Source organism: Lissotriton helveticus, chromosome 10 (genome assembly GCF_964261635.1).
Source record: "Lissotriton helveticus chromosome 10, aLisHel1.1, whole genome shotgun sequence".
Lineage (NCBI taxonomy): Eukaryota > Metazoa > Chordata > Amphibia > Caudata > Salamandridae > Lissotriton > Lissotriton helveticus.
Genome location: NC_136071.1, coordinates 301,266,084 through 301,291,990, shown reverse-complemented (window position 1 = coordinate 301,291,990; position 25,907 = coordinate 301,266,084). Strand labels below are relative to the sequence as shown.

Below are 25,907 nucleotides of genomic sequence, written 5' to 3'. Positions count from 1 at the left end.
TTCCCCTATAAACCCACAACCCGCTACAGAGCATATTTATCAATTAATCAATTAATTTAAATTAATTACAAATTAATTAAAAATAATTACCAATTAATTAAAATTAATTTATAATTCCTACTAATTAATAATTAATTTAACATAATTAAATTACTTCCCACCTTATTCCCCTATAAACCCACAACCCGCTACAGAACATATTTATCAATTAATCAATTAATTAAAATTAATTACCAATTAATTAAAATTAATTACCAATTAATTCAAATTAATTTATAATTCCTACTAATTAATAATTAATTTAACATAATTAGATTACTTCCCACCCTATTCCCCTATAAACCCACAACCCGCTACAGTACTAAAATACAAAATTTAATTAAATTACATAAAAATAAATTAATAACATAATAAATACATAATAATATACACAAAAATACTTTAAAAATCGATATTAGTAACATCGAAATTATTAACATTGATATTACTGACATCGATATTTCTAACTTCGATATTACTAATATCGATATTAAATCTATCGATATTACTTACCTTCTATATTATGTCAATTCGATATTTAAACTTCGATATAATTGTATATCGATATTTACATATCGATATTTTGTCTGCATACCGATATGAGTCATCTTTGTATTATAACGCAGAACATGATGGAATATATTTTCAGTCTAGACTGACCTATTTTGATATTGATCAGACTGGAGAACATGTCATGGAGATGTGCGGTGAGCTAGTTATATGGATGGAACCGTTGATGGAACATGAAGAGCACTGTTACATTCTCAGTACGACATAACAGACCTGCGTTTATATGTGACACTGCCCACCTAAACTAATAGGAAGAATGCCTTACTGTAGTGAAATTTTATAAAACTATATTGTTAGAGGAGGCGAGGCCTTTGTCATTATAATAAGCAGAGACTGAACCCTTACAAACTAAAGCAACCTAGCACTTCAAAGAAGAAGTAGAAACCCTGAACTTACATATGTTAGATTGGCACAAACAGCAAGGCCCTCCTCCTCGGATAATACATATGGCACATTAACAGCAAGACTGAAACAACATCACAGTGAAGAAATGAACAGCATCATTTTACAAACCGATTTAGTTAAAAAGTAATCAATGCAATTATTAAAACTACACACAAATAAAGCAAATCTGATGTATGGCCCAATAGGCCAACCTAAACAAATTGAGATGTTTTTTTTTTAATTTAAAGTAGTCTGGGAGTGAGAAATTAAGCCCACCACATGCTCTGGTTGTGCTTTTCAACAACGCTCCCTATCAGCAACAGTGTGTTTGTTTTGTCACTGAAACAAACCTTCCTAGTTTAAGAGTAGAGTAGTTCTTGTAAAAATGCTGTCTTGTGGTTTTACTCGTGCAGCAGATGTTCCTGTTCCTGTCCTCGAAACCGGGCCGGTCCTCGGATGCTTGTTTCCGTTCTGGGAAGGACATGGCTTTTGTAGTTCGGACTGGACTGTTCCCATGGGGCACAGGGTCAGCGCTGATTTGCATATCGCCATTGTCTAACCCAGGGTGGTGTGGAGTGGAAAAACGATGGATTTGGGCCCAGATCTTTGGACTGGGGTGAATGTGTGACATTGATCCACATTCTGTCCATCATTGTTGTGTTTGCAGGTACCGCTCTAAGTGTACTGGGGATGCTCAGACGTGAGTCCCAGGCACTCCACACCACTGGAATCAAGCTAGCCGGGCTGATGAGAGGTGTTACCTCGAAACCGGGCCGGTCCTCGGATGCTTGTTTCCGTTCTGGGAAGGACATGGCTTTTGTAGTTCGGACTGGACTGTTCCCATGGGGCACAGGGTCAGCGCTGATTTGCATATCGCCATTGTCTAACCCAGGGTGGTGTGGAGTGGAAAAACGATGGATTTGGGCCCAGATCTTTGGACTGGGGTGAATGTGTGACATTGATCCACATTCTGTCCATCATTGTTGTGTTTGCAGGTACCGCTCTAAGTGTACTGGGGATGCTCAGACGTGAGTCCCAGGCACTCCACACCACTGGAATCAAGCTAGCCGGGCTGATGAGAGGTGTTACCTCGAAACCGGGCCGGTCCTCGGATGCTTGTTTCCGTTCTGGGAAGGACATGGCTTTTGTAGTTCGGACTGGACTGTTCCCATGGGGCACAGGGTCAGCGCTGATTTGCATATCGCCATTGTCTAACCCAGGGTGGTGTGGAGTGGAAAAACGATGGATTTGGGCCCAGATCTTTGGACTGGGGTGAATGTGTGACATTGATCCACATTCTGTCCATCATTGTTGTGTTTGCAGGTACCGCTCTAAGTGTACTGGGGATGCTCAGACGTGAGTCCCAGGCACTCCACACCACTGGAATCAAGCTAGCCGGGCTGATGAGAGGTGTTACCTCGAAACCGGGCCGGTCCTCGGATGCTTGTTTCCGTTCTGGGAAGGACATGGCTTTTGTAGTTCGGACTGGACTGTTCCCATGGGGCACAGGGTCAGCGCTGATTTGCATATCGCCATTGTCTAACCCAGGGTGGTGTGGAGTGGAAAAACGATGGATTTGGGCCCAGATCTTTGGACTGGGGTGAATGTGTGACATTGATCCACATTCTGTCCATCATTGTTGTGTTTGCCTGTTCAGTAAGCAGCAGCCAAAACAAATGTTTATAATGTCAGAACATTTAGGAAAGGTTTTTATAGCTAATGTCTTATTGGACCAAAAGTTGCCAACATTCGGAAAATGCTCTTTGGCCACCAGCCACGGTTTGAGTGAGGAAAACCCCCTTTTCGTACTCCCAAGTCAGAACCACAGCCAAAGGTTCTACCATCTTTAGTCTTGCTGGTTTTTCTCCAAGCAGATGCAGCTAATTTGATTCTTTGAATGCTCACACATTCACATTTGTAGGAAAATATAAGTGCTGCCGTATAAGCCTTGGACACTCTTCTGGTGGACTTACAAGAGGCCAGCTTCCTTCACCGTTAGAGTAGCCTTTAGGGTCAGAGATTTAAAGGTGGGGGGCAGGAACACTGATCAGTCCTTCAACAGGAAGACCAGAATTATTCAGCAGCAGCCTTGTTAATTACGTCTTGTCTGAATTCTTCAACAGTAGCCTTCTCTGATCCAAGCAACATTTGTAAGAGTCCCTCCTAATGGTTCGCTGAATTAAATGAATGGATAATATCAGGTTCTATAATAAAAAAATGAACGCGGAGGGCCCTTGTCTACAGTTCCCTTTCACTGCTTCTCGGGTCTACCCAATACCCATCCATTCTACTTTTCCTGGAACAATCTACTTATTCCCTTTTAACTGCCATTTCTGCCTCTCCGGCAAAACATGAACCTTTTTCCAAACTCACTACAAACCTTGGCTTTCCCCTGGCACAGTCTCACTTTGGAAAACGAATGCCTATGGTGCAAACACAGGACACTTTGTTCAAACTTTAAAACTGTATGTGCTCATTACTGACCCTCCATCTAATGATTCTCATCGCCAGCTTGGCACCCTCAACTGTTTGCTTTCTCTTCCTTTCCCTGACTCATTTTCTCATTCTGTGCTGAATATTTGTCCTATTGCTTCAAATCTTGCTTTAAATCTAAGTCTTCAACAGAAATTAGCTCAGGCTCTGTAGTTAGAATATGAATGCCAAAGACATACATTAATGAGAGAGGGACCATGTGTTGCTGCTGAGCATCTCTTTTCAGGGCTGGTACAAGTCAATGATTTTCATGTTTGTGGTGTACTCCCTAGAGATTTAGTTGCTGATCAGTAAAATTTCATCATAGAGCAGTACACTTATGATGTTGGCAGGTAGCCATGGCCTTTCCATCCTATAAAGATTCATACCTATGAAATCATTTGTTGTCATAAGATATGACATCTCTTTTCTATTGTTATACCCTGACAATTAATTATGCATTTGCTCTCTTGGTAGCCAACAAGAACAAGAAGTGGAAGCCAGGTTACAACACAAGTATACTGTGATGGATAAAAGTGAAGCTGCAGCTCTGGTTGCCGCTCAGAAGGTAAGTGTGTGAGAGCCACAGCTTTCTACTCTTGAGACTGTTTTGTATTGAAGAGTTCCTTGGCGAATATGAAGGAATTCAGAAAACCCCTCAGAAATAAATAAATAAATGGTCACACCTATTTTAAGTTTCTGAGCCAGGTTCCCTTCATCCTTTGTTAGTAACCGTGTGATTGTACAGATCACCAACAACTACTACTACTATTAGTAGTACTTCTACTTCTATTGTATCTTACAATGGTCAAATACAAGAGAAGTAGACAATAGTAAGATACAAGAGTAGTAGAAGTACTACTAATACCAATAAGGTCTGTCCTTATTACTAACTTTATCAGGGACACTGCTGAAGCGCTAAAAGGGGAGGTATGTTTTTAAGAACAACACTAAAATTTGCAATAAAGTAGATATTTTGAGATGCAGTGGGACCATGTGGAGGGAGGCAAGAGATGAAGCATCAAATAGTTGTGCATTATTAGTAATGAGTCTTAGGGTGCCGTACCAGGGACTGTAAGAAACCATATTTATTGTAGAAGTGAGGGAGTGGGCAGAGGTTTATAAAGCTATATTTGAGCTGCCACACAAGTCATAATACAAATGGCCCTTCTGAAGATAATGAGGCTCTCCAGTGGAACAAAAGTGAGCTATAGTTTTTGCTCACAACATACATTCTTTTTAATCCCCATTCTCGCCTTACACACCTCAAAAGGATAACTCTGACAGAGTACCCAAGGAAGCATGAATTAAAAAGCACAAACATTGAAACGTTAATGGCTAAAATGAAAAGGTTAGGCAACATGATTTACAAAATATAACTTTTATTGCTGAAAACTACAAAACGTTGCAACAAGGGAAAATTAATGTATTTTAATGGAAACACTTTGGATGACTGTTTAACATTATTGCCAATGGATGTCCATTAACATATGTATATTGAAAGTTAAGAAAACAACACGATTCTTTTATGGGTCTTTTCAGTTGTATGGGATTCCAAGATAGGATTAGTGAGACTGTATTGGGCACCTCTAAGCAGGAAGTTGGGCCTATTCGAAAAATGTATCTTTGTGCTTAGTCTTGTTCTGCTTCTCAGCTTTAGTAGTGACTTCACAGTGAACAGCCTAAGTGGGTGTCAGAATATACTCATGGCTTGGACATGAGCATAGGCTCGGGGTTTCGAGGTCTTGGAAAGTCTGAAGAACAGGCCAATGGAAACTGAAAGCACAAAAGCATTAGACTGCACATTTGAGTTTTGCCTTTACGTACCCCTTTCCTGGTTTAGGGTGCAATTCTAGGCAAGAGTAGGTTAGAGCCAATATTTGAGGCTAAAACACCATGGAGCAGACATCTATTAACATGTCACTTGCTTGTTGTGGTTCTCCACTTTGTTCTAGTTCTCCCCTGACAATTCGGTTCCTCCAGGTTAGTTGTGTTCATCCTTTCCTGTTCCTTTCTGATTCTCCTGTTCCTCTTTCGGTTCCCGTGTTTGCTATGTCAAGGTACTTTTGGGAATCTACGTACCTTTTGTGTTCTCAGCTCCTGTACAGTTGCTCGTCTTAGCATCCTGGGTTCTCCAACCGGTATCCAGGTTGGTTTGATGCTTTTAATAGTGACTTCTGCTGATAAGACTGCAAGATGCTTTTCAGTTTATATGTACTGCTTCTTATAGCTGGTCTTGTGGTCCCAGAAGCTTGTTAACTACTGATGCCTGAGATGAACAAATAGTCACTGAAGTTACAATACTTACTTGCACCTGAGACAAAACCATAAGAGGGTGAATCTGCATTTCTTTCTTACCCTTTTCCCTGTTTTCCGCCCAGTGCCGACCGTGTGTGTGTTGCTACACTACTACATTTGTGTAGGGATTCCAAATGATAGAGTCGTTCATCGAATATCTCCAATTGGAACCTGGCAGCAGGTTCCAGGTGACCAACACATTTTGTAGGTGCTCACAGAAATCAAGCGAGGCAAATCACATCTTTGTCAGATCAATTTTTGATCCATGATGAAGTACTGGCTTTGTTCTACAATGCTGTTGATATCTGATTACAAAGATTAATAATGTAGATGGGCGATGTGTGGGTTTTAAAACCAGCAATTCTGAGAATTAGAAAACTGCCTCTTGTTCCAAATTGATCTGCATCCCTGCTACACACAGGTGCAGAAAAAGTCAGTGACATCCAGTTGTGCAGCACTCTGCTCCTCTAGGGGACACAGTGTTTCAAATTCAACATCTTGCTGCTAGACACCTCTGCTGCTGAGCTCTCCATCCAGAAAACTGCAGCCTTCTCCTTTCCCCTCTCCTACATTGGATCGAGCAACCCAATTCAATGTTCTCGAAATTTCAGGCACAAGGGCACATTTCAGACATGGCTTTGATTTAAGGTCCCAGGAATTAATTTCAGAAGGTGAGTCGGAGATATGGAGGTCATTTTCCACAACCATAGTACCCCGTCTTCAGCAGCACAACTCTTTTGCAGGGAAGCAGGACAGCTCAAAGGTAGCACAGTTTGAAGTTCTACATCAGCCCTGGCCAGCTAATTGTGTAACTCACCACTGGCCAGCTAATTGTGTAGCTCAATGTTGTTTATGTGTTCACACTTTTTACTGCACGTTTACATATCTCATGCTCACAAGAGTGGTTTGATGGCATCGGGAGTTTTACCCGTGGCTTCCTGTCGAGTTCAAATGAATGCTGTGATCTTTGCTAAGGAAACACTCTGACCCAGCTGATTAGATCATGTTAATAGCAACAAAAGCGCTTTGTTTTTCAGAAATCATATCCCGTTCCCATATGCACAGATTCTACTGTGGCTTGCAAGGACCAAGTAGCTAATCCCTTCTCAATAGCTTTCCTTCCTGGGTTAGCAAAACTACTAATCACCAGTACCCAAGAGAGATATTCCTCCCAGAGTCTTAAATGATTGTCATAATCTTGGAAGGAAAGTAGGAAAAATCTATTGATATGCAAAGTGGGTTGTTGTTAAACCCAGGTGGGTACATATAAAAAATTGATAACTCAGCCACCTCTTATTATCAATCTATCATTGTCATTTGTAAAATTGTCAACACTTTAGAAATTTGTAGCTAAATAGGAAGAATTGCAAACTCAGGATATTGTTACGTCTTCAAAGTGGATAAAGAAAACTAAAGGCACACTGCCCCTCGTTTGTTAATTACAAATGTTCGACTTGGAATTAAGGTAATCTGCATAGCATCATTTTCCAAGTCAAGGGAAAATTACCAAATGCAGTGGTTAATTTGCAAAAAAAGAATCCACTGTAACAGAACTAACTACTAACCATGAAACCCTACAAGTGGGGAGAGGATGCGGCGTAATGACCAGACCTGCCGACTTTTGATCTGGGCAACCAGGTTTGAGTCTCAGCTAGGCTCAACATCCTGTGATTCTGGGCAAATCACTTACTCTCCCTGTGCTTACTTACAAAAAATTAATGTGTCCTTAATTGGTGCTCATGAAAAGCACTCCAATACCTTTGGGTAAGTACTCTCTCTAAACGCCGGTGTTGACGACTAAGTACCTGTGCTGAGCACTGGAAACCACAGGCTCAAATTAAGCACTGCAATCGGTTATCCAAAGTAAAAATGGAGTAAAAGAAGATAGGAATAGTGATCCCTTGTTTTATGAATGTATCTATTGTGTACCGACCACACCATAAAGGTGACACAACTCTCCTGCCACCTTTGGCCATGAGTGACTTTGCCTGCATCTGGACAGGCTGGCAGCCATTGTGCAGTACTGAAGTTACATTGTTTTGTGTCACCTGTGGAAAATGAGCAATCAATCAATCAACAACATTTATAGAGCGCGCTACTCACCCGCTAGGGTCTCAAGGCGCTGGGGGAAAAGGGGGGGGGGGGGTGCTGCTACTGCTCGAAGAGCCAGGTCTTGAGTTGCTTCCTGAAGGAGAGATGGTCCTGGGTCAGCCGTAGGTGGGTGGGGAGGGAGTTCCACGTCTTGGCCGCCAGGTAGGAGAAAGATCTTCCTCCGGTGGTGGTTCTGCGAATCCGTGGGATGGTGGCGAGGGCGAGGCTGGCAGATCGGAGCTGGCGGGTGGGTGCGTAGAACATGAGGCGGTTGTTGAGGTATACGGGGCCCATGTCGTGAAGAGCCTTGTGTGCGTGGATGAGGAGCCTGAATGTGATCCTCTTGCTGACGGAGAGCCAGTGCAGGTCTCTCAGGTGGGCAGAGATGTGGCTGTGTCGGGGGATGCCCAGGATGAGTGGTGCAGAAGCGTTGTGTATGTGCTGGAGTCTTTTCTGTAGTTTGGCAGTGGTTCCCGCGTAGAGGGTGTTCCCGTAGTCCCGTCGGCTGGTGACGAGGGCCTGGGTGACCGTCTTTCTGGTTTCTGTGGGGATCCACCCGAAGATCTTTCGGAGCATGCGCAGGGTGTTGAAGCATGAGGACGAGACGGCGTTGACTTGCTTGGTCATCGTGAGGGAGGAGTCCAGGATGAAACCCAGGTTGCGTGCGTGGTCAGTGGGCTTGGGGGCTGTGCCCAGTGCAGGAGGCCACCAGGAGTCGTCCCAGGCAGAGGGGGATGGTCCGAGGATGAGGACTTCCGTTTTGTCTGAGTTCAGTTTCAGACGGCTGAGCTTCATCCATTCCGCGACATCTTTCATTCCCTTCTGGAGGCTGGCTCTGGCGGTGGCGGGGTCGTTGGTCAGGGAGAGGATCAGCTGGGTGTCGTCAGTGTAGGAGATGATGTTTAGGTTGTGTTGGCGTGCGATGGCTGTGAGGGGGCTCATGTAGATGTTGAAGAGGGTGGGGCTGAGCGAGGAGCCGTGAGGAACGCCGCAGAAGATCTTGGTGGCCGCTGAACGGAAGGGGGGAGGCGGACACTCTGAGTTCTGTTGGAGAGGAAGGAGGTGATCCATTCCAGAGCTTTTCCTTGGTTCGCCCGGGGTGGTGGAGGCGGGTTGTAAGACTGGGTCGAATGCGGCCGAAAGGTCAAGGAGGATGAGGGCAGCAGTTTCCCCGTTGTCGAGCAGCGATCTGATGTTGTAGGTGGCTGCGATGAGGGCGGTCTCGGTGCTGTGGTTTGCTCGGAAACCAGAGTGTGATGGGTCGAGGGAGCCGTTTGTCTCGAGGAAGGTGGTTAGCTGATTATTGACGGTCTTCTCGATTACTTTAGCGGGGAAGGGGAGGAGCGAGATGGGGCGGAAGTTCTTGAGGTCCGTGGGGTCCGCGGTGGGTTTCTTCAGTAGGGCGCTGATCTCCGCATACTTCTAGCTCTCTGGAAAGGTGGCAGATGCAAAGGAGTTGTTAATGATGGTCTGGAGTTGTGGTGCGATGATGGAGTCGACTTTGTTAAAGATGTGGTGTGGACAGGGGTCGGCTGGGGAGCCGGAGTGGATGGTGTTCATCAAGTGGGTGGTGTCTTCAGTGCTGACGGGGGTCCAGGTGCCGAGGGTGGTGGTGGGGGGTGTAGGTTCTGTGGTTGGGTGCGTGGTCTGGTCGCTGAAACTGTTGTGTATGTCTGCGATCTTGTTGTGGAAGAACGAGGCGAGTGAGTTGCGAGGGCGTAATGTCGTTGTTGCTGGCGCTGGGGTTGGAGAGCTCTTTTACGATGTTGAAGAGTTCCTTGCTGTAGTGGGTGTTGTTATCCAGTAGTTCTCTGAATGCTGTCCTTTTGGTGGTGCGGATCAGCTGGTGGTGTTTGCGGATGGCGTTCTTGAGGGCTGTCATGTTGTCTGTTGACTGGTTGTGGCGCCAGGCTTTCTCGAAGGTACGGCAGGATTTCTTGGAGCTTTTGAGGTCATTGGTGAACCACGAGGCTTTCTTGCTGCCGTGTCTGCTGGGAGGATTCTTCAGTGGTGCAAGGGCATTGGCGAAGTTGGTGAGCCACTGTGTGAGGTTGCGGGCCGCTTCGTTGGGGTCCGTAGTGTTGGTGGGAGGGTTCTGGCTCAGTGAGGTGGTGAGCTGGTCGGTGGTGATCTTGCTCCAGCATCTTCGGGGGACCTGTTGCGGGTGGTGGTGGGTCGTGGTTCTCCTGAAGTTGAAGTGGACGCAGCTGTGGTCTGTCCAGTGTAGTCCGGTGGAGTGGCTGAAGGAGATGTGGTTGCAGGAGGAAAAGACTGGGTCAAGCGTGTGGCCGGCGTAGTGGGTGGGGGTGTTTACCAGTTGCTTTAGTCCGAGGTTGGCGAGGTTGTCCAGCAGGGTGGTGGTGTTGTTGTCATTGTTGTTTTCCAGGTGGAAGTTGAGGTCCCCTAGGAGGATGTAGTCTGAGGAGGTGAGGGCAAGCAGGCTGATGAAGTCTGCGATGGCTTCGCTGAATTGTGTGCGTGGACCCAGGGGTCTGTAGATGAGAGTCCCTCTGAGAGTGGTCTTGGGGTCAAAATGACAAGCGATGGCCAGGACTGGAAGTCATTCTGTTATCTAGTGACACAGATTTGTTGTTTGAAAGGATAAATGACCAGAAACAATTAGGACTAAGAGATAGTACACCGCACCACCTTTTTATACTTTGTTTATATGTAATTAAACATATCAGTGTTTGGTCTGAGACAAAGCTTTTGGCTGAGGGCACCTAGTTTGAAAATCTAGATGGTTCCCTAGAGCAGATTTGGGGTCATCACACTGCATACTGGCAAACTGTGTAAAAATGCAAAGTGCTCCAGTACTAGATCAGTGGATGTGGAGATAAAAGATTGTTTGAGTCAGGAGAACAAACGGAGAGGAGCCTCACCTGGTAATTTAGAGTTCTTAGCCACACTATACCTATTTTTCCATTACCCTTCCCTCGTGCCCGTTCTTCTTTGACATAGTTGTCATTGGGGCAGTTCGTTTAGTGGAACTATGTCTAGCAGTGGGAAGGATCCACCTGACTTGGTGCTTTAGTCATAGCTGTTAAATAATGTCCTACCTTGTGATCTTATTTTGTGCTGATTGTCTTCTTGCTTAGATCAAAGGAACCAAACAGTCAATACATGTTATAAATATCCGGGCCATGGTACAGCTTCAGTGTACCACCCACAGCTTGAATCCCCAGTGCTCGGGAACAACATTGATGCACTTGAAGTAAATTCTTCAGATAAACTCAAACAAAGTGTTTTAATTGGTTAGGGAGTTGTTTTGCCAGTGGTAGCTGGCATCTACGGGGGCGTGGACATACTGGTAAATTATATATATATAAAAAAGTATGCAAATGATGTGTAAAAAAATTAACTTACTGTTCACGAACAGGACGTCTCCGGTCCCGACCTATTCTTTGGAACTGGAATCGGAAGCAGCAACTCCCATGACCAATCCTAGGGCTGCTCTCACCAGCCTGGGAGCAGCCCTATGATTGGTAGGAGCAGCCTTATTCGGCACTTCACAGCACTCTTGAGGCTTTGGCTTGCCCTAACCCAGCTGTCTTAAGACCGCTGGGTTAGAGCTGTTTAAAGTGTGCATGTGTGGCTGCCCATCTCAAGACGGCTGGCCAAAAAGACATGCGCACTTTAAACAGTGGTTTGCCAGCCCACCCTTCTCCCTGCTAAGTGACATGCTGCTGACACTCAGCAGCGGCCCGCCCTGTCCTGATGCTCTGTTCGGGATGGGGCATGAAAAATAAAATTGTAAAAAAACGTCCATTTTATTTTTCATCTTTGGGGCTTTGGGTGGGGGGTTTAAGTGGGGCAGCGCTCCTCCAAACAAAAGGAGGAGCTACCCCAGTGTTTTGCTGTGAAGAAATGCTGTAGTTTCAAGTCTTTTGCAATGCAATACTCGAGGGGATATCATCTTATCTCGTGATGTGACTACCCCAGACCAACTTGAACACTATATGCAGACCACAGGGGCAAACCACAACGGCTTCCACACAATGGATGAGCGCCAGGATACCCTCAAGGGTGATAGTGTTCTTTACAAATACACATAACATCAGGAGACATACTCTTTCCCAGTTCCTCAGTCTGTGAGAGAGGACCCACAGGCCTTCCCTGCTGCTTTTCAAACCTTACTTTGGTTTCTTATGTTTTGTGAACTTTTTTGCTCTTGTTTTCATTCCTGACCTTCCCATCACCATCAGATTTCTTGGACTACACAATGCTGTCAAACCTTTTTAGTGTGTACTGTGCCACAAGGTGGTTGTGCCACATGCTCACAAGTGCATACTTCAAATCAAAAGTTATAGATGTTTTCTTTATTTGTTATCATAACCCATGTATAAAACATATTTGGTAATGTCTATTATTTCCTGCCTTGAGAAATCCCTAGACATACTGAGTTACATGTGTTGGTTGAAGTATGTTCTGTTGAATTACAAGATAATGTGAATAATAAGACATATGCAGAGCAGAAGTAGATGGCTTGGCTTACTCACCAATATTATTGTGTTTATCCACATGGGGGAAAACATAAAGGAGTGGCATCTGGTCTTTACAAAACCCTCACATTTAGGAGCCCATTAGGATTGCGGACGGACTTGAGTCCGTCCGCGACCCCTGAGGAGGAGGGAACGTCCGCATGGGCTGCGGTGTTCCCTCCTGTGCAATTAGGATGTGACCGCCACCCTGGCGGTCACATCCTCTATTCTTAACATTACGGCGGGTGCGGCTTCAAGCTGCACCCGCCGCAATGGTAAAAAAGCACGCATTGCATTTACATGCAGAGAGCTGCAGGCACCGCGCGGTGCCTGCCGCTGTCTGCATGTAAATGCAGGGGGTACCATAGGTACCCCCCATGTGCACCCCCACACCCCCCTTCACCCTGGGGGCCCGCAACGGGCCCCTGAAGTGCACATCCGTACGCAATCCTAATATGGCTGGCGGTATCTGAGAGACATCGCCACCATATAAGAGCTTTTCCACCGCGTTGTAAGCCGACCGCGGCGGAAAAGCGGCGGACATAAACCAAGACCCACCAGCCATCCTAATTTGGCGCTGGGTCTTTGGAAACTCTGTGGCGGTTTTCCCGCATCCTCCGGGCCGGCAGTGGCTTCCGCCGGCCCGGAGGATGCGGGAAAACCGCGATCGTACTGTGCCCCTAAATCTCTTTTCGCAACCCCTTTCTCAAAATCTGCATTTCAAATGGCAGGACCGCTTATTAACCTCATACTCAGATGATGAATGGGAACAGATATTGGAAAATCTACACAAAGGAACACGTGAAGCAAGGCTTAAATTCTGTTTATTTAAAATTCTTCATCATTGGCATTGCTCACCTGCTAAATTGCACAAAGCTGGTCTTCTTTCGCATACTAATTGTTGGAGATGCTACAATCCCGGCTGTAATACAACTCATATTATATGTGGATGCCCACACATTCAATCTTTCTGGAATTATGTAGGCAAGGTTCTGCACTCCACCATGCCTTTATCTCTGCCTCACACACCTGCCAACATTCTCCTACATGATATAGGAAACTCCCCAAACTTGTCAAAACCTCAACATCGCCTTTTACAGACTGCATTGGCTACATCTAAAATATGTTTATTACGTCATTGGAAATCATCATCTCCACCCACACAGGAAGAATGGGTAGTATCCATGATACAAACAGCATCACACAAACGAGTAATCTATAATTTACTTGATCAAGATGAAATAACAATAACAATCAATCAATCAAGGAATTTGTAAAGCGCACTACATACCCTTGAGGGTCTCAAGGCGCTAAAAGGGGGCGGGGGGGGCGCTACTGCTCGAAGAGCCAGGTCTTGAGAAGTCTTCTAAAGGTCAGCAGGTCTCAGGTCTGTCGAAGGTTGGTGGGGAGGGTGTTCCAGGTCTTGGCGGCGAGGTGGGAGAAGGTTCTGCCGCCAGCGGTCATTCTCCGGATGCGTGGGACCGTGGCGAGGGCGAGGCTGGCTGAGCGGAGGCTGCGGGTGGGGGTGTAGAACTGAGTCATTGTAACGACCGGATTTTCTTATAACAGGTAGCTCACCAACCGTGGCAAACCCAGTCGTCACGCAAACACACTCTTCTCAGGCCGCTATTTACAAGACATCTAAAGGACTCACCTGAGAAGGTGATCATTAGCTATTTACAAGCCTGTACAATCAAAGATACCACTAACATCTAATGGATTCCATATCTTGTCCTATAGTTACCTCACTTTATCGCTTATCTTATCTTCTTATCATATTTATAGTCGCCAGACTTTTCTATTTATAGTCGCCAGACTTTTCTTATCTTATCTTCTTATCATATTTATAGTCGCCAGACTTTTCTTATCTTATCTTCTTATCATATTTATAGTCGCCAGACTTTTCTTATCTTATCTTCTTATCATATTTATAGACGCCAGACTTTTCTGATTTATAGTCTCCCTTTCTCTACGGACATTTCCAGTCTTAGGCCGACTCCCACCGAATTCCTGTATCAGTCTCCGGCTTCTCACGCCTTCCGCAGTGGCCACCTGCATGTTGCGTCTTCCACCAAAGAACAAAATACATTCTTTCGATAAGGGCCGGTCTTGACAGGTTCCTCACTAGCGAATAATAAGTTGAACTCTAAACATTACCTTTGCTCTGCAAGCGCCTCGGACAGACAGCTATCTAAAATGGATGAGGCAGCCATCCAAGATCGCTGCCCTATGGTTTTCGGGCCTGCAGGCCTGACTAACGGGAAAAAGGCACTAGACCCTGTCAAAGCGCATAGTTAAGCCCTATTAATGAACGAAAATGTTACTAAGACTGAAATACTAGTAGATTATAGTCACTGTTAGTCTAAGAATAGGCTAGAAATTACCCTGGCGTTACACTCCACTCCTGACTATATGTACTAGCATTGAAGGATTAGAAGAGTAGCTAATCTAGGGGGAGGAATCTCACACTGAATGTATGTCATTTGTGGAATAATAGGAAACGAAACTAAATGATCTAGCCATACATGTGGACGAAACATATGGAAAAAGGATGGTATACATTGGATACAACAACAGATAGCAATTAAAATGCAAATTACCAAAACAATCCCACCTAAAATTTGGCGTAGGGAATGTAAATCTGGTAGCCAACTGAAGAGCCAGTCAAACCACCCTCCGTTTAAATGTTCCCTCACTTCTTGTGTCAGCTCATGTAATTTGTTAAGATGGGATCTAATAGATTGGGAATGATCTGATAAGTTAAAACAACACAGACCCTCAAAATCTGAGCAGCCATGATCATGTTTCAATAATAAGTAATCAATAGCGGCTCTATTCTGCAAGATGGCACGGCGTTCTCCTTGGTTATCTAATAACAGGTCAGTTAAAACAGCAGAGGTACTATTGAGGGACTTTACCATCCAGCAGGCAAGTTTACTTATAGTTTTGGCATTATAAACAGATAAAGCAGGAACACCCACAATGGACACAGCTAAACTAAGATATTCAGTTTTGGAGAAAAGGTGAAGTGACGAATCACAATCACTTGAAAGTGTAGCATCACGTGCAACACGGGATGACATTGTTCCATCAGGGGAAAACATTCAATGACTCAGTCGTGTTAAAGCACATGGGCCTCCAGAAATATTTGCCGGGATGTATGACCAGGATACATTGCCACAGGAAAAGAGCCATCCAGTTGGTAATAACACATGATAATAATGACTCGCAGTTACTATTATACGTTTACAGCTCATGTCATTGTCGAGGGAAGTGCATAAATTAGCAGTTCTGGTCTGACACAAAATTCGTTCATGTATAGAGAATGGGCACATTTACCTATGTACCTGGGGTTTGAAAAGTTATTGGGGGTTCTGGTTCACTTAGAACAGTACATGAGACACAATAACTGTAGGGTGTAAAGTCTGAATAAATAAACTCGGGATGAACTTCAGATACATTAAAGAAATGTAAAAGAGAAGCTGTGGATATTGGGACAGCCACAAGGCATGTGGTGAGGAGGTCATTGACGGACCTCATAGAAGTTAAGTAAAAATGGGATGAATTTAGTAATAGTTCGGGCCAAGCTGGTCCAGAAATTTGTAGTAATGTCCCACGAAGCAACAGAACGCTGTCCTCTGTCCACATGGTTAATCCGGTCCTGGACAATTTCTTGACTCTCGTCGCAGCAGACCCACGGGAGTCCAACGACGACACATCCGGCAGCAGCAATCCATACAATGATCTGCAATTCAAATAACAAGCATCACTTATTCTCGCAGATAACATTTATCAGCCGGGACTACATCCCAGCCTTCTTGCCCTGGCCTCATCACTAGTACTGTGTTATCACATCCTGTTGCAATAATTTCGGCCTGTTCAGGGGGATTATTCGGTGACTGCACCCACACTCTAGCTCCGGGGTTGTCTGTGGAACCAAAGCCACCCGTTCCACGCATTGTTAACAGAGTTGGAGCAGTACCCTTTTGGATCGCACCACTGAAAACAGGCATAATGACCAATTGGGCGATTCTATCATTATCGTGAATCATTATTTCAGAATCGCCACTTTTCAACAGGATAACTTTGATTTCTCCTTGATAATCACTGTCAATTACTCCACCAAGCACCTGGATGCCTTTTAAAGCTAAACCAGATCTCGGGGCAATCAAACCAAAATGTTCTCTAGGTATTTGGACACCTATTCCTGTTTCAATTATGGTAATCATATTAATTTTCAAAATTGTGGTTTTTAAAGAATGCAGGTCTAAGCCTGCAGATCCAGGGGTAGCTCTACGTGGACACTGTACTTTTAATCGTATTAGGTTTGACATCAGCTGCTGGAGGAAATAAACGCATTAAAGGAGAATTTGCATACAAATATGGTCTGTTATTCAAAATCAATAAAGCATCTGATAAATGATCTCTCCAATTCTTTAAGGTACCATCTGACAACTTGCGTAATTGATCTTTCAGTAATCCGTTCATTCGCTCAATCAAACCGGATGCTTGTGGGTAATAGGGTATATGAAACACCCAATTGATATTATTTTCAGCACAGTAATTTTGTACTAATCTTCCTTTGAAATGTGATGCATTGTCAGATTTCACCTGAAGTGGAGTACCATAATACAATGTAATTAAGTCTAACGTTTTTAGAGTGTTCTCTTGTGTAGCATTCTTACAGGGGAAAGCGATTAAGAAACCGCTAAAAGTATCAACAACTGTGCAAACATATTGGCAGTTTCTGCTTATGGGTAAAGGACCAATATAATCAATCTGCCAAATCTGTGCAGGGGATTTGCCTCGATGCAACTGGCCTTTCACTCTTCGAGGCACCTCTCTGTGTCGGGAATGTTGGCATATAGGACAGTGGAGTATGGCTGTTTTAATCAAATCAAGGGGAATATAAATGCCTCTCTCAGCAGCCCACCTGCTAGTAATTTTCTCACCATAATGTCCTACCTTTTGGTGAGCCCATTTCGCCAAGCCTGCCAAATCAGAATTTCGTTGGTCCACCACTGCCTCAGAAATTTTAGATTTCTCATCTGCAATATTATTAAACAATTTGTCAAGAGAATCAATAGACATATGAGCATCAACTTGAAAAACTGTCACATTGCTTTGAGGAAGCAACTCCCAAATTTCCTGCCATAATTCTTTACCCCATATCTCCTTGTTGTGAATTCGCCAATTATGGGACTGCCACGTGGGCAACCACATCACTAATCTATTTGCAGTTGACCATGAATCAGTAAAAATATAGCATTTTCCAGGTAACTCTTGTTTTAGAACTTGATAAACAGCATATAATTCTGCAAACTGACTACTTCGCCCTTCACCAGTAGTGCTCAATAACTTTTGGGTTATGGGGTTATACGAGACGGCTTTCCAATGTCTCTTCTCTCCTATGTACCTGGCTGAACCATCCGTAAACCAAACGTGTTTTCTATCCTCCACGGACAGATCATCGAACGGCATACCCCATTTAACAGGTGATTCCTGTACTACAGGTACGGACAACCCATTCTCTCTCTCTCCCATCGGCGCCTGCGCCACTTTCTCATGTAACATTGCCACTCCTTTTGGGCCCACACGAGCCCGGTCTTGTATATACCACTTCCACTTGATTATACTTGATTCTTGAGCATGTCCAATTCTATGAGTTTTCGGCGAACTCAAAACCCATTGCATAATAGGAATCTCTGGTCTCAAAATCACATCATGTCCCAATGTCAATTGCTCAGTGTCTACTAAAGCCCAGTAACATGCAAGCAACTGTTTCTCAAAAGGTGTATAACGCTCACCAGCTTCCGGTAACTTTTTAGTCCAAAAACCTAGGGGTACTCTAGTATTACCTTGCTTCTGCCATAAACTCCAATTTGCATACATATCTTGTACAGATACATTCAGATCCACATCACCATCGCGCACTGGCCACAAATCCAAAGCATGCTGAATCGCTTCTTTCGCCAAATCAAACGCATCTTGCTGTGCTTTGTTCCATTCAAACGCATTCTTTTTACGTGTAACTTTGTACAAGGGGGCCAAAATCTGACTCAAATGTGGAATATGTTGGCGCCAAAAGCCAAATCAACCAATGAATTTTTGGGCTTCTTTCCTATTCTTAGGGACTGCAAATGCTGCAATTTTCTGTTTCACTTGAGGAATTACTTCTCTATTTCCTTCATGCCAATGAATACCTAAAAATTTCACATGTTGCGCTGGACCCTGCAATTTGTCAGGATTAATCTCCCAGCCTTTGCTTTGTAAGTGTGCAATGATTTGTTGGTTGGTTGATAGCTTTATTTCGATATGCAGATATCATAAAAGCATTACAAAAATATATAAAATAGCACATCGTAAAAAAACTGTACAAGTTAAAATTAAGTCAGGTAAAAGTTTTCTGAATTATACAACAATACATTATTATTTTTATTTTTTTTATTTTTATTTTTTATTTTTAAGAAAGACCTTTATTCGTCCAATGCACAGTGTACACATCTGCATTGCTTACAACCCAGTCGGGCCAGCTGCAGTCAGCGGAGTTCAGAGCATATAAAGAGAGTAAACACAGCTTCAAGCCCGGCAACCCTGGGGTCCAGCAGCGTATAACAACATTTCACATTACATCATGACGTGTACATCGTCAGTGTTCAGCATGTGTGCGGTCTATGGGTTTTTCAGCATGGCTGCAGTGGTTCTAGGTGGGTGCGCTGAAACTACCCCTATCTGTGTCTATAACGATGATCTTGTCCGTCGCTACCAATGCTTATCGGTTACGAGTGTTCCTATGAGAGTCGGCAGTAGGACGGGCGTATCATCGTGTGAAGGAGCATGGAGGGTGTTTAGCGACTTAAGGTGAACGGGGCGTGTAACCTCCATGTGTGTCCGCATCAGCGGGGAGAAATGTACTGCGCCTCAGTGCCCATGTGGGGTGTCCATTTCTCGGCCGCTACACCCGAGGGTGTCCTGTGACATGAAATGATATAAAGCATGGAGTTGCAGGCGTATGGACATGGTCTAACAGAGGATGAACTCAGATCAACAACCAACTATGAAACAGGGGGGACAAGGGTTTCGCGGGAGGTGGGTAGGGGTAGGTGTGTGTAGAGTTCGCCATAGCACCTGGTAGGTAGAAGCCCGTGTTAGTATGCCAACCGCGTCTCGCGGGGTAGGCAGGCGGGGGGGGCCGGGGCCCAGGGGAGCGCGTGTCGTCCGTGGAGCAAGGCCATTAGTGGGGGGGTCTTCCGAGCGGTCGGAGGGTGTGGCGTCGCGGCGTATTGCCCGGGCCGTCACCGCCGTTGTCAGGTGGCGGCGGGGCATCGGGATTGGGGTGGGTGGCGGCAGTATGAAACATGAAAAACCCCAGTCAGACAGTGTGCCGAGACCGACGGCAATAGGAGGTCATATGGAGTGTCAAGTGTAATCAGAGTGGCGCCATATCAGGAAAGGGGGGGGGAGTGGGAGTGCATATGTCTTCACGTGATTCCCTGTTCCACACATTTCTGCAGGAAGGAGTTATACAACAATAAATTATGATATGTTCAAGTTGTGTTCGCACCTGATCTTGTGTCTCACCTTGGATTAGTATGTCATCAATATAATGACACACCTGAACTTTGGGGTCAACAGTCACCTCATCTAAATGCTCTGCCACTATCCGATGACAGATTGTCGGACTATGCACGTAGCCCTGGGGAAGACTTCTGAACGTCATTTGACGGTCATTCCATGTAAAACTGAATTGTTCCTGACATTCGGGAGCAATTGGGATGGAAAAAAAAGCATTAGCAATATCAATGGTTGCATACCATGTTCCTGAATGTTTCTGAATTCTCTCAATCAAAGTAATAACATCAGGGACTGCAAGAGTCAAAGAAGGTGTATGTTTGTTCAATTCTCGATAATCAACTGTCATGCGCCAAGAATTATCACTCTTACGGACCGGCCAAACGGGAATGTTCCAAGCCGAAGTGACAGGAATTATTACTCCTGCGTCCAATAAATCTTGAATGGTAGCACTGATCTCATTGTGCCCACCGGGAATGCGGTATTGTTTCATTGAAGCCACTTTCGTGGCTTGAGGAATCTTAATCGGAGGCATTATTAAACGCCCAACTCTCACAGCCTTTGTTGATATGTAATAGTCATGTCCGAATTTGTAACATCCATCATCTAAATACAATGTCATACCTTTTAAAATATCAATGCCGATTATATATTCGTCAAGAGGTACCACCAGTACATGATACTCTTTTCGGGGATTCCTTCCTATTTTTAACTCAAGTTTAGTTTGTACTGCAGGGGTCTCTTTACCACCTAATCCAGTAATCGTGTAGCCCTGTCCTTTGAACGTTTTGGGATTTCCAGAAATTAGAGTGGCCTCCGCTCCAGTATCCACCAATGCTCGGGCCCTCTGTATATTTCGATGTTTCCGATAAATTTCAATATCTACATAAGGCTTATGGTCTTTACGAGACCAATTTCGCACTGGAGCTTGACCTACTTCCTAGTCTCGTTTACTGTGTTCTTGCGCCCAAGACAAATCAGGATAAAGACTCTCATATCGTTTGGGTAGTGTCGCATCTCGTTCATATCCTTTATCCTCTTGAAAAGGATTTTTGTCATTCAAAAAATATTGTGATCTTCTCTCAAGAGATCGTGATCTTTTATCTCTGATCCTCACCTCTGGGGATTGATCTCTCTCTCTCTCTCTCTCTCTCTCTCTCGTACAGAATGGTCTCTTCTTTCTTCTCTATCTCTCTCTTTCTCTCTCTCTCTCTCTCTCTCTCTTCTGGAATAAGACGATTCATCTCGTGTCCTATCCCACTCTCTTTCTCTCCCACTCTCTCTCTCTTTCTCTCGATACGATCTAGTATCATCGTCACTGTCATCAGAGCGGTTGTGGTCATGGTTCTGTTTACGAACCCTCCTAGCACCTTCCTTCTTATCCAAGCCGCGCTTACGGAACATAGCCCACAGCACATTATTAGGCTTGTCATGAATATCTTCTTCTCTGACACCATCCTTAATCAGAGCTAGATACATATCACGTCTAGTGAATCGGTAATCATTAGTGCGACCTTCCGGTCGAGACTGTCTTTCAGGTTTAATCCATTCACCCAATTCACCAAGTTCACGCACAGCTTCAATCACGTCAGACAAAGGATTACCAGTCTGATTAATCAACAAAGTCATCATCACTTGCTTGTAAGCAGGAGGAGATGTACGAATTATTCTGTTCCTCACAGAAGCATTAAGCACACCATCCATCAATCTATATGCCGTACCTAAAAAGATAGCGGTCTTCATGCATTCCTCTTTTAATCGCTGAGACGCATCTCTCAGAGTATACCATGGCTTGTCATTCAGAGGCCAATCAGATTCTGTTGGGTACTTATGATTGCAGCCGTCAACTGCCAACTGCAAGAGATTAGTCTGATTATTGCCATTATAATGGCGAAAAGTCTCCTGAATAGTAGAATCAGAACTCAAAGTACAAAACTTCATCGCATCACCTCGATCTAACGAGATACCTGAAGCACCTGTGTCAAAAAGACGGACCATCCAAGTCAGTAAGGATTCACCCGGCTTCTGCCGGAAACGATCCAAAATGTCATTTAATTCTTGTTGTGTGTAATCTTCCAAGCTATCAAGCGGAATACCCTGGGGATGATTAGGGTTGCCCTGTAATTTACGTCGATAAATCGGATGAGCAGAAATGTCAGTACGATCTTTAGAAGGGTCTCGACACGCAGCGCGAGAAGGCGCACGCGCAACATTCTCTTCAGTCGAAGAAAATGAATCAGATGAATTCCAAATATCACCATGCCATTCGTCGGGATTCCAATCGAGCCCTGCCTTCGCAACAATCATACGCACTTTTCTGGTATTAACCCTTCCACGTCTGTGTCTATATTTGTACTTTGCAATGCGGACAGCAGCCCTTTCGGCTACAGCCTGATATGTCTCAAGTTTGTCAGCGAGCAATTTATTTTGACATCGCAAAAGAGTAACATCATTTGGAACTTGAACAAACTGTTCTTCCAAAGTCTTATTCTCACTTTGTAATCGAGCACAATTCTCATGTACAAGCCTGTACGCATTCAACAAAATCCAACCTCTCCGTCCCAAAATGGGAAGCTCATTGCCCTTCGCAACCGGGACTTTCTGCAAGCACGCAACCACCTGAGCTGGCTCGGCATTTTCCAAGCACGAAGTCCAGTTCTCACTCAGACCAGTAGAATTAGCCCACTCATGCGCAAGCGCTTCATAAGCAGTTGCCTCCCAACCAGGAATTTCCACAGGCAATTGAAAAGGCGGTTTCACTTTCTTCGAAAACATTTTTACACTCAAAACAAAAAAAATATCGATCAAAAACTATACAAAGAATCAAATATATACAAAATTATTCACGGCGAGAACCCACGGATCCTCTCAAGAAATCACGAAGGCATACCCGCACCCATCAATCGAAAATGGTTCGTGACGCCAAGTGTAACGACCGGATTTTCTTATAACAGGTAGCTCACCAACCGTGGCTAACCCAGTCGTCACGCAAACACTCTTCTCAGGCCGCTATTTACAAGACATCTAAAGGACTCACCTGAGAAGGTGATCATTAGCTATTTACAAGCCTGTACAATCAAAGATACCACTAACATCTAATGGATTCCATATCTTGTCCTATAGTTACCTCACTTTATCGCTTATCTTATCTTCTTATCATATTTATAGTCGCCAGACTTTTCTATTTATAGTCGCCAGACTTTTCTTATCTTATCTTCTTATCATATTTATAGTCGCCAGACTTTTCTTCTCTTATCTTCTTATCATATTTATAGTCGCCAGACTTTTCTTATCTTATCTTCTTATCATATTTATAGTCGCCAGACTTTTCTGATTTATAGTCGCCAGACTGTCCCTAACTCTTAGGATCAATATTACCTACGCTTCCCGCTGGTAAACCTGTTGTCTCCCAGTGGGGTGTTCTATAGGGGTCGGCGGTGCACCTAAGGTGCAACGACGATATGTACTATTCCTAATTTAGAAGAGTTATCTGATTATCTTATTTGGGAGTTCTCTCCTGTCATAAACTACCCAGTCTTCCATTTCTCAGTTACCTGCTAGAAGGGTCTCCTCCACCTTCTAGTATATCAGCACCTGGTTAAAAAGAAAGGTTAGTCCTGTCATGGAAACAACACTCAAATATATGTATTGGACATTATATCTTTATTCTACCATTAAACATAATAGCATTAGCGATTTAGATATAGTTGAAATTAGTCACCATCTACAACCTAAAAAGGGAGGAAAATAAATGGTTATATATGTATTCTACACTAACTCAGAACGCCTCACCTTATACGTGCGTCTTTCCATCTCAGCAGCGGAGCAGATCCCTCTCTCCCTCTCGGGTCTTCACTCGCTCGGGACTCTGCTCTCCCACTATGGCTCACGAATACACGTCTGCACCGCTACGCCTCGTCTACGCTGCCTTGGTTCCGAAACTCGAACCCTCTTCTGGACTCAGTCTCTGTCTTTACCACTCCTGCATGTTGGCCTTACAGGATTCTTGATCTCTCCCTCAGCTCTTAGACCAACTTCATCTGTCTGCTCCACACATTGCTCTCTCTCTGTCTGCTACTTGCTCTTTGATAATATATCTCTCCCTTTCTCTACGGAAATTTCCAGTCTTAGGCCGACTCCCACCGAATTCCTGTATCAGTCTCCGGCTTCTCACGCCTTTCGAAGTGGCCACCTGCATGTTGCGTCTTCCACCAAAGAACAAAATACATTCTTTCGATAAGGGCCGGTCTTGACCGGTTCCTCACTAGCGAATAATAAGTTGAACTCTAAACATTACCTTTGCTCTGCAAGCGCCTCGGACAGACGAGGCAGCTATCTAAAATGGATGAGGCAGCCATCCAAGATGGCTGCCCTATGGTTTTCGGGCCTGCAGGCCTGACTAACGGGAAAAAGGCACTAGACCCTGTCAAAGCGCATAGTTAAGCCCTATTAATGAACGAAAATGTTACTAAGACTGAAATACTAGTAGATTATAGTCACTATTAATCTAAGAATAGGCTAGAAATTACCCTGGCGTTACACTCATGCGTTGAGGTATGCTGGTCCGGCGTTGTGTAGGGCTTTGTGTGCATGGATGAGGAGTTTGAAGGTTATCCTCTTGTTGATGGGGAGCCAGTGTAGGCTCTCAGGTGGGGGGTGATGTGTCTGCGTCGGAGGATGTCGAGGACCAGTCGTGCCGAGGCGTTCTGGATGCGTTGCAGCCGTCTCAGGAGCTTGGTTTTTGTTCCTGCGTAGAGGGCGTTTCCGTACTCCAGCCTGCTGGTGACGAGGGCCTGGGTGATGGTTTTTCTCGTTTCGGAGGGGATTCACTTGAAGATCCTGCAGAGTATTCAGAGGGTGTTGAAGCAGGATGCGGAGACGGCGTTGACCTGCTTGGTCATGGAGAGGGTGGAGTCGAGGATGACCCCCAGGTTGCGTGCGTGGTTGGTGGGTGCTGGGACTGTTCCCAGCGAGGTAGGCCACCAGGAGTCGTCCCAGGCTAAGGGGGTGGAGTCGAGGATGAGGAGCTCCGTCTTGTCTAGATTCAGCTTCAGCCTGCTGTCCTTCATCCATTCGGCGACGGCCTTCATTCTCCTGTGGAGGTTGGCTATGGCAGTAAGAGGGTCTTCGGTGAGGGAGATGATCAGCTGGGTGTCGTCGGCGTAGGAGATGATGTTGAGGCTGTGCTGGCGGGCGACGTGGGCTAGTGGAGCCATGTAGATATTGAACAGCATTAGGCTGAGAGAGGATCCTTGTGGTACACCGCAGATGATCTCTGTGGTCTTGGAGCGGAAGGGTGGGAGGCGGACGCTCTGGGTTCTGCCGGAGAGGAAGGATGTGGTCCAGGCCAGGGCCTCCTCTTGGATTCCAGCGTTGTGGAGGCGCGCTGTTAGGGTGCGATGGCAGACCGTGTCGAAGGCGGCTGAGAGGTCCAGGAGGATGAGGGCGGCTGTTTCTCCTTTGTCCATTAGGGTCCTGATGTCGTCGGTGGCGGCGATGAGGGCGGGTTCAGTGCTGTGGTTGCTGCGGAAGCCGGACTGGATTGGGTCCAGGATGTTGTTGTCTTCGAGGTATCGGGTCAGTTGTTTCGCCGGGAATGGGAGCAGGGAGATGGGCCTGAAATTCTTGAGGTCCTTGGGGTCTGCCTTGGGTTTTTTCAGTAAGGCGTTGATCTCGGCGTGCTTCCAGCTTTCCGGGAAGGTTGCTGTCTCGAAGGAGATGTTGATCATTTTCTGGAGATGGGGGGCGATGGCTGTGCTGGCTTTGTTGAAGATGTGGTATGTGCATGGGTCAGACGGGGATCCGGAGTGGATCGAGTTCATGGTCTTGATGGTGTCTTTGTCGCTGACGTTGGACCAGGCGATCAGGCGGCTGGTGCGCTTGGTGGTCGCAGGGGTGGTGGGCACGGCGGTGGGTGTGGGGGTCGTGGCGTTGAAGCTGTTGTGGATGTCGGCGATCTTGTGGTGGAAGAAGTTGGCCAGCGAGTCGCACAGGTCTTGA

At 45.1% G+C, this 25,907-nt stretch overlaps 1 protein-coding gene across 3 annotated transcripts in view; it reads left to right on the top strand.

Moving 5' to 3' along the window:
• The window catches only part of KIF9 (kinesin family member 9), a 691,235-nt gene that overhangs the window by 280,768 nt on the left and 384,560 nt on the right, over positions 1-25,907 (top strand). For all 3 annotated transcript variants that reach the window (XM_078664229.1, XM_078664228.1, XM_078664230.1), the window contains one exon: positions 3,943-4,033. In XM_078664229.1, the coding sequence (XP_078520355.1) occupies positions 3,943-4,033 (91 nt within the window). The remainder of the gene's footprint in view (positions 1-3,942; positions 4,034-25,907) is intronic.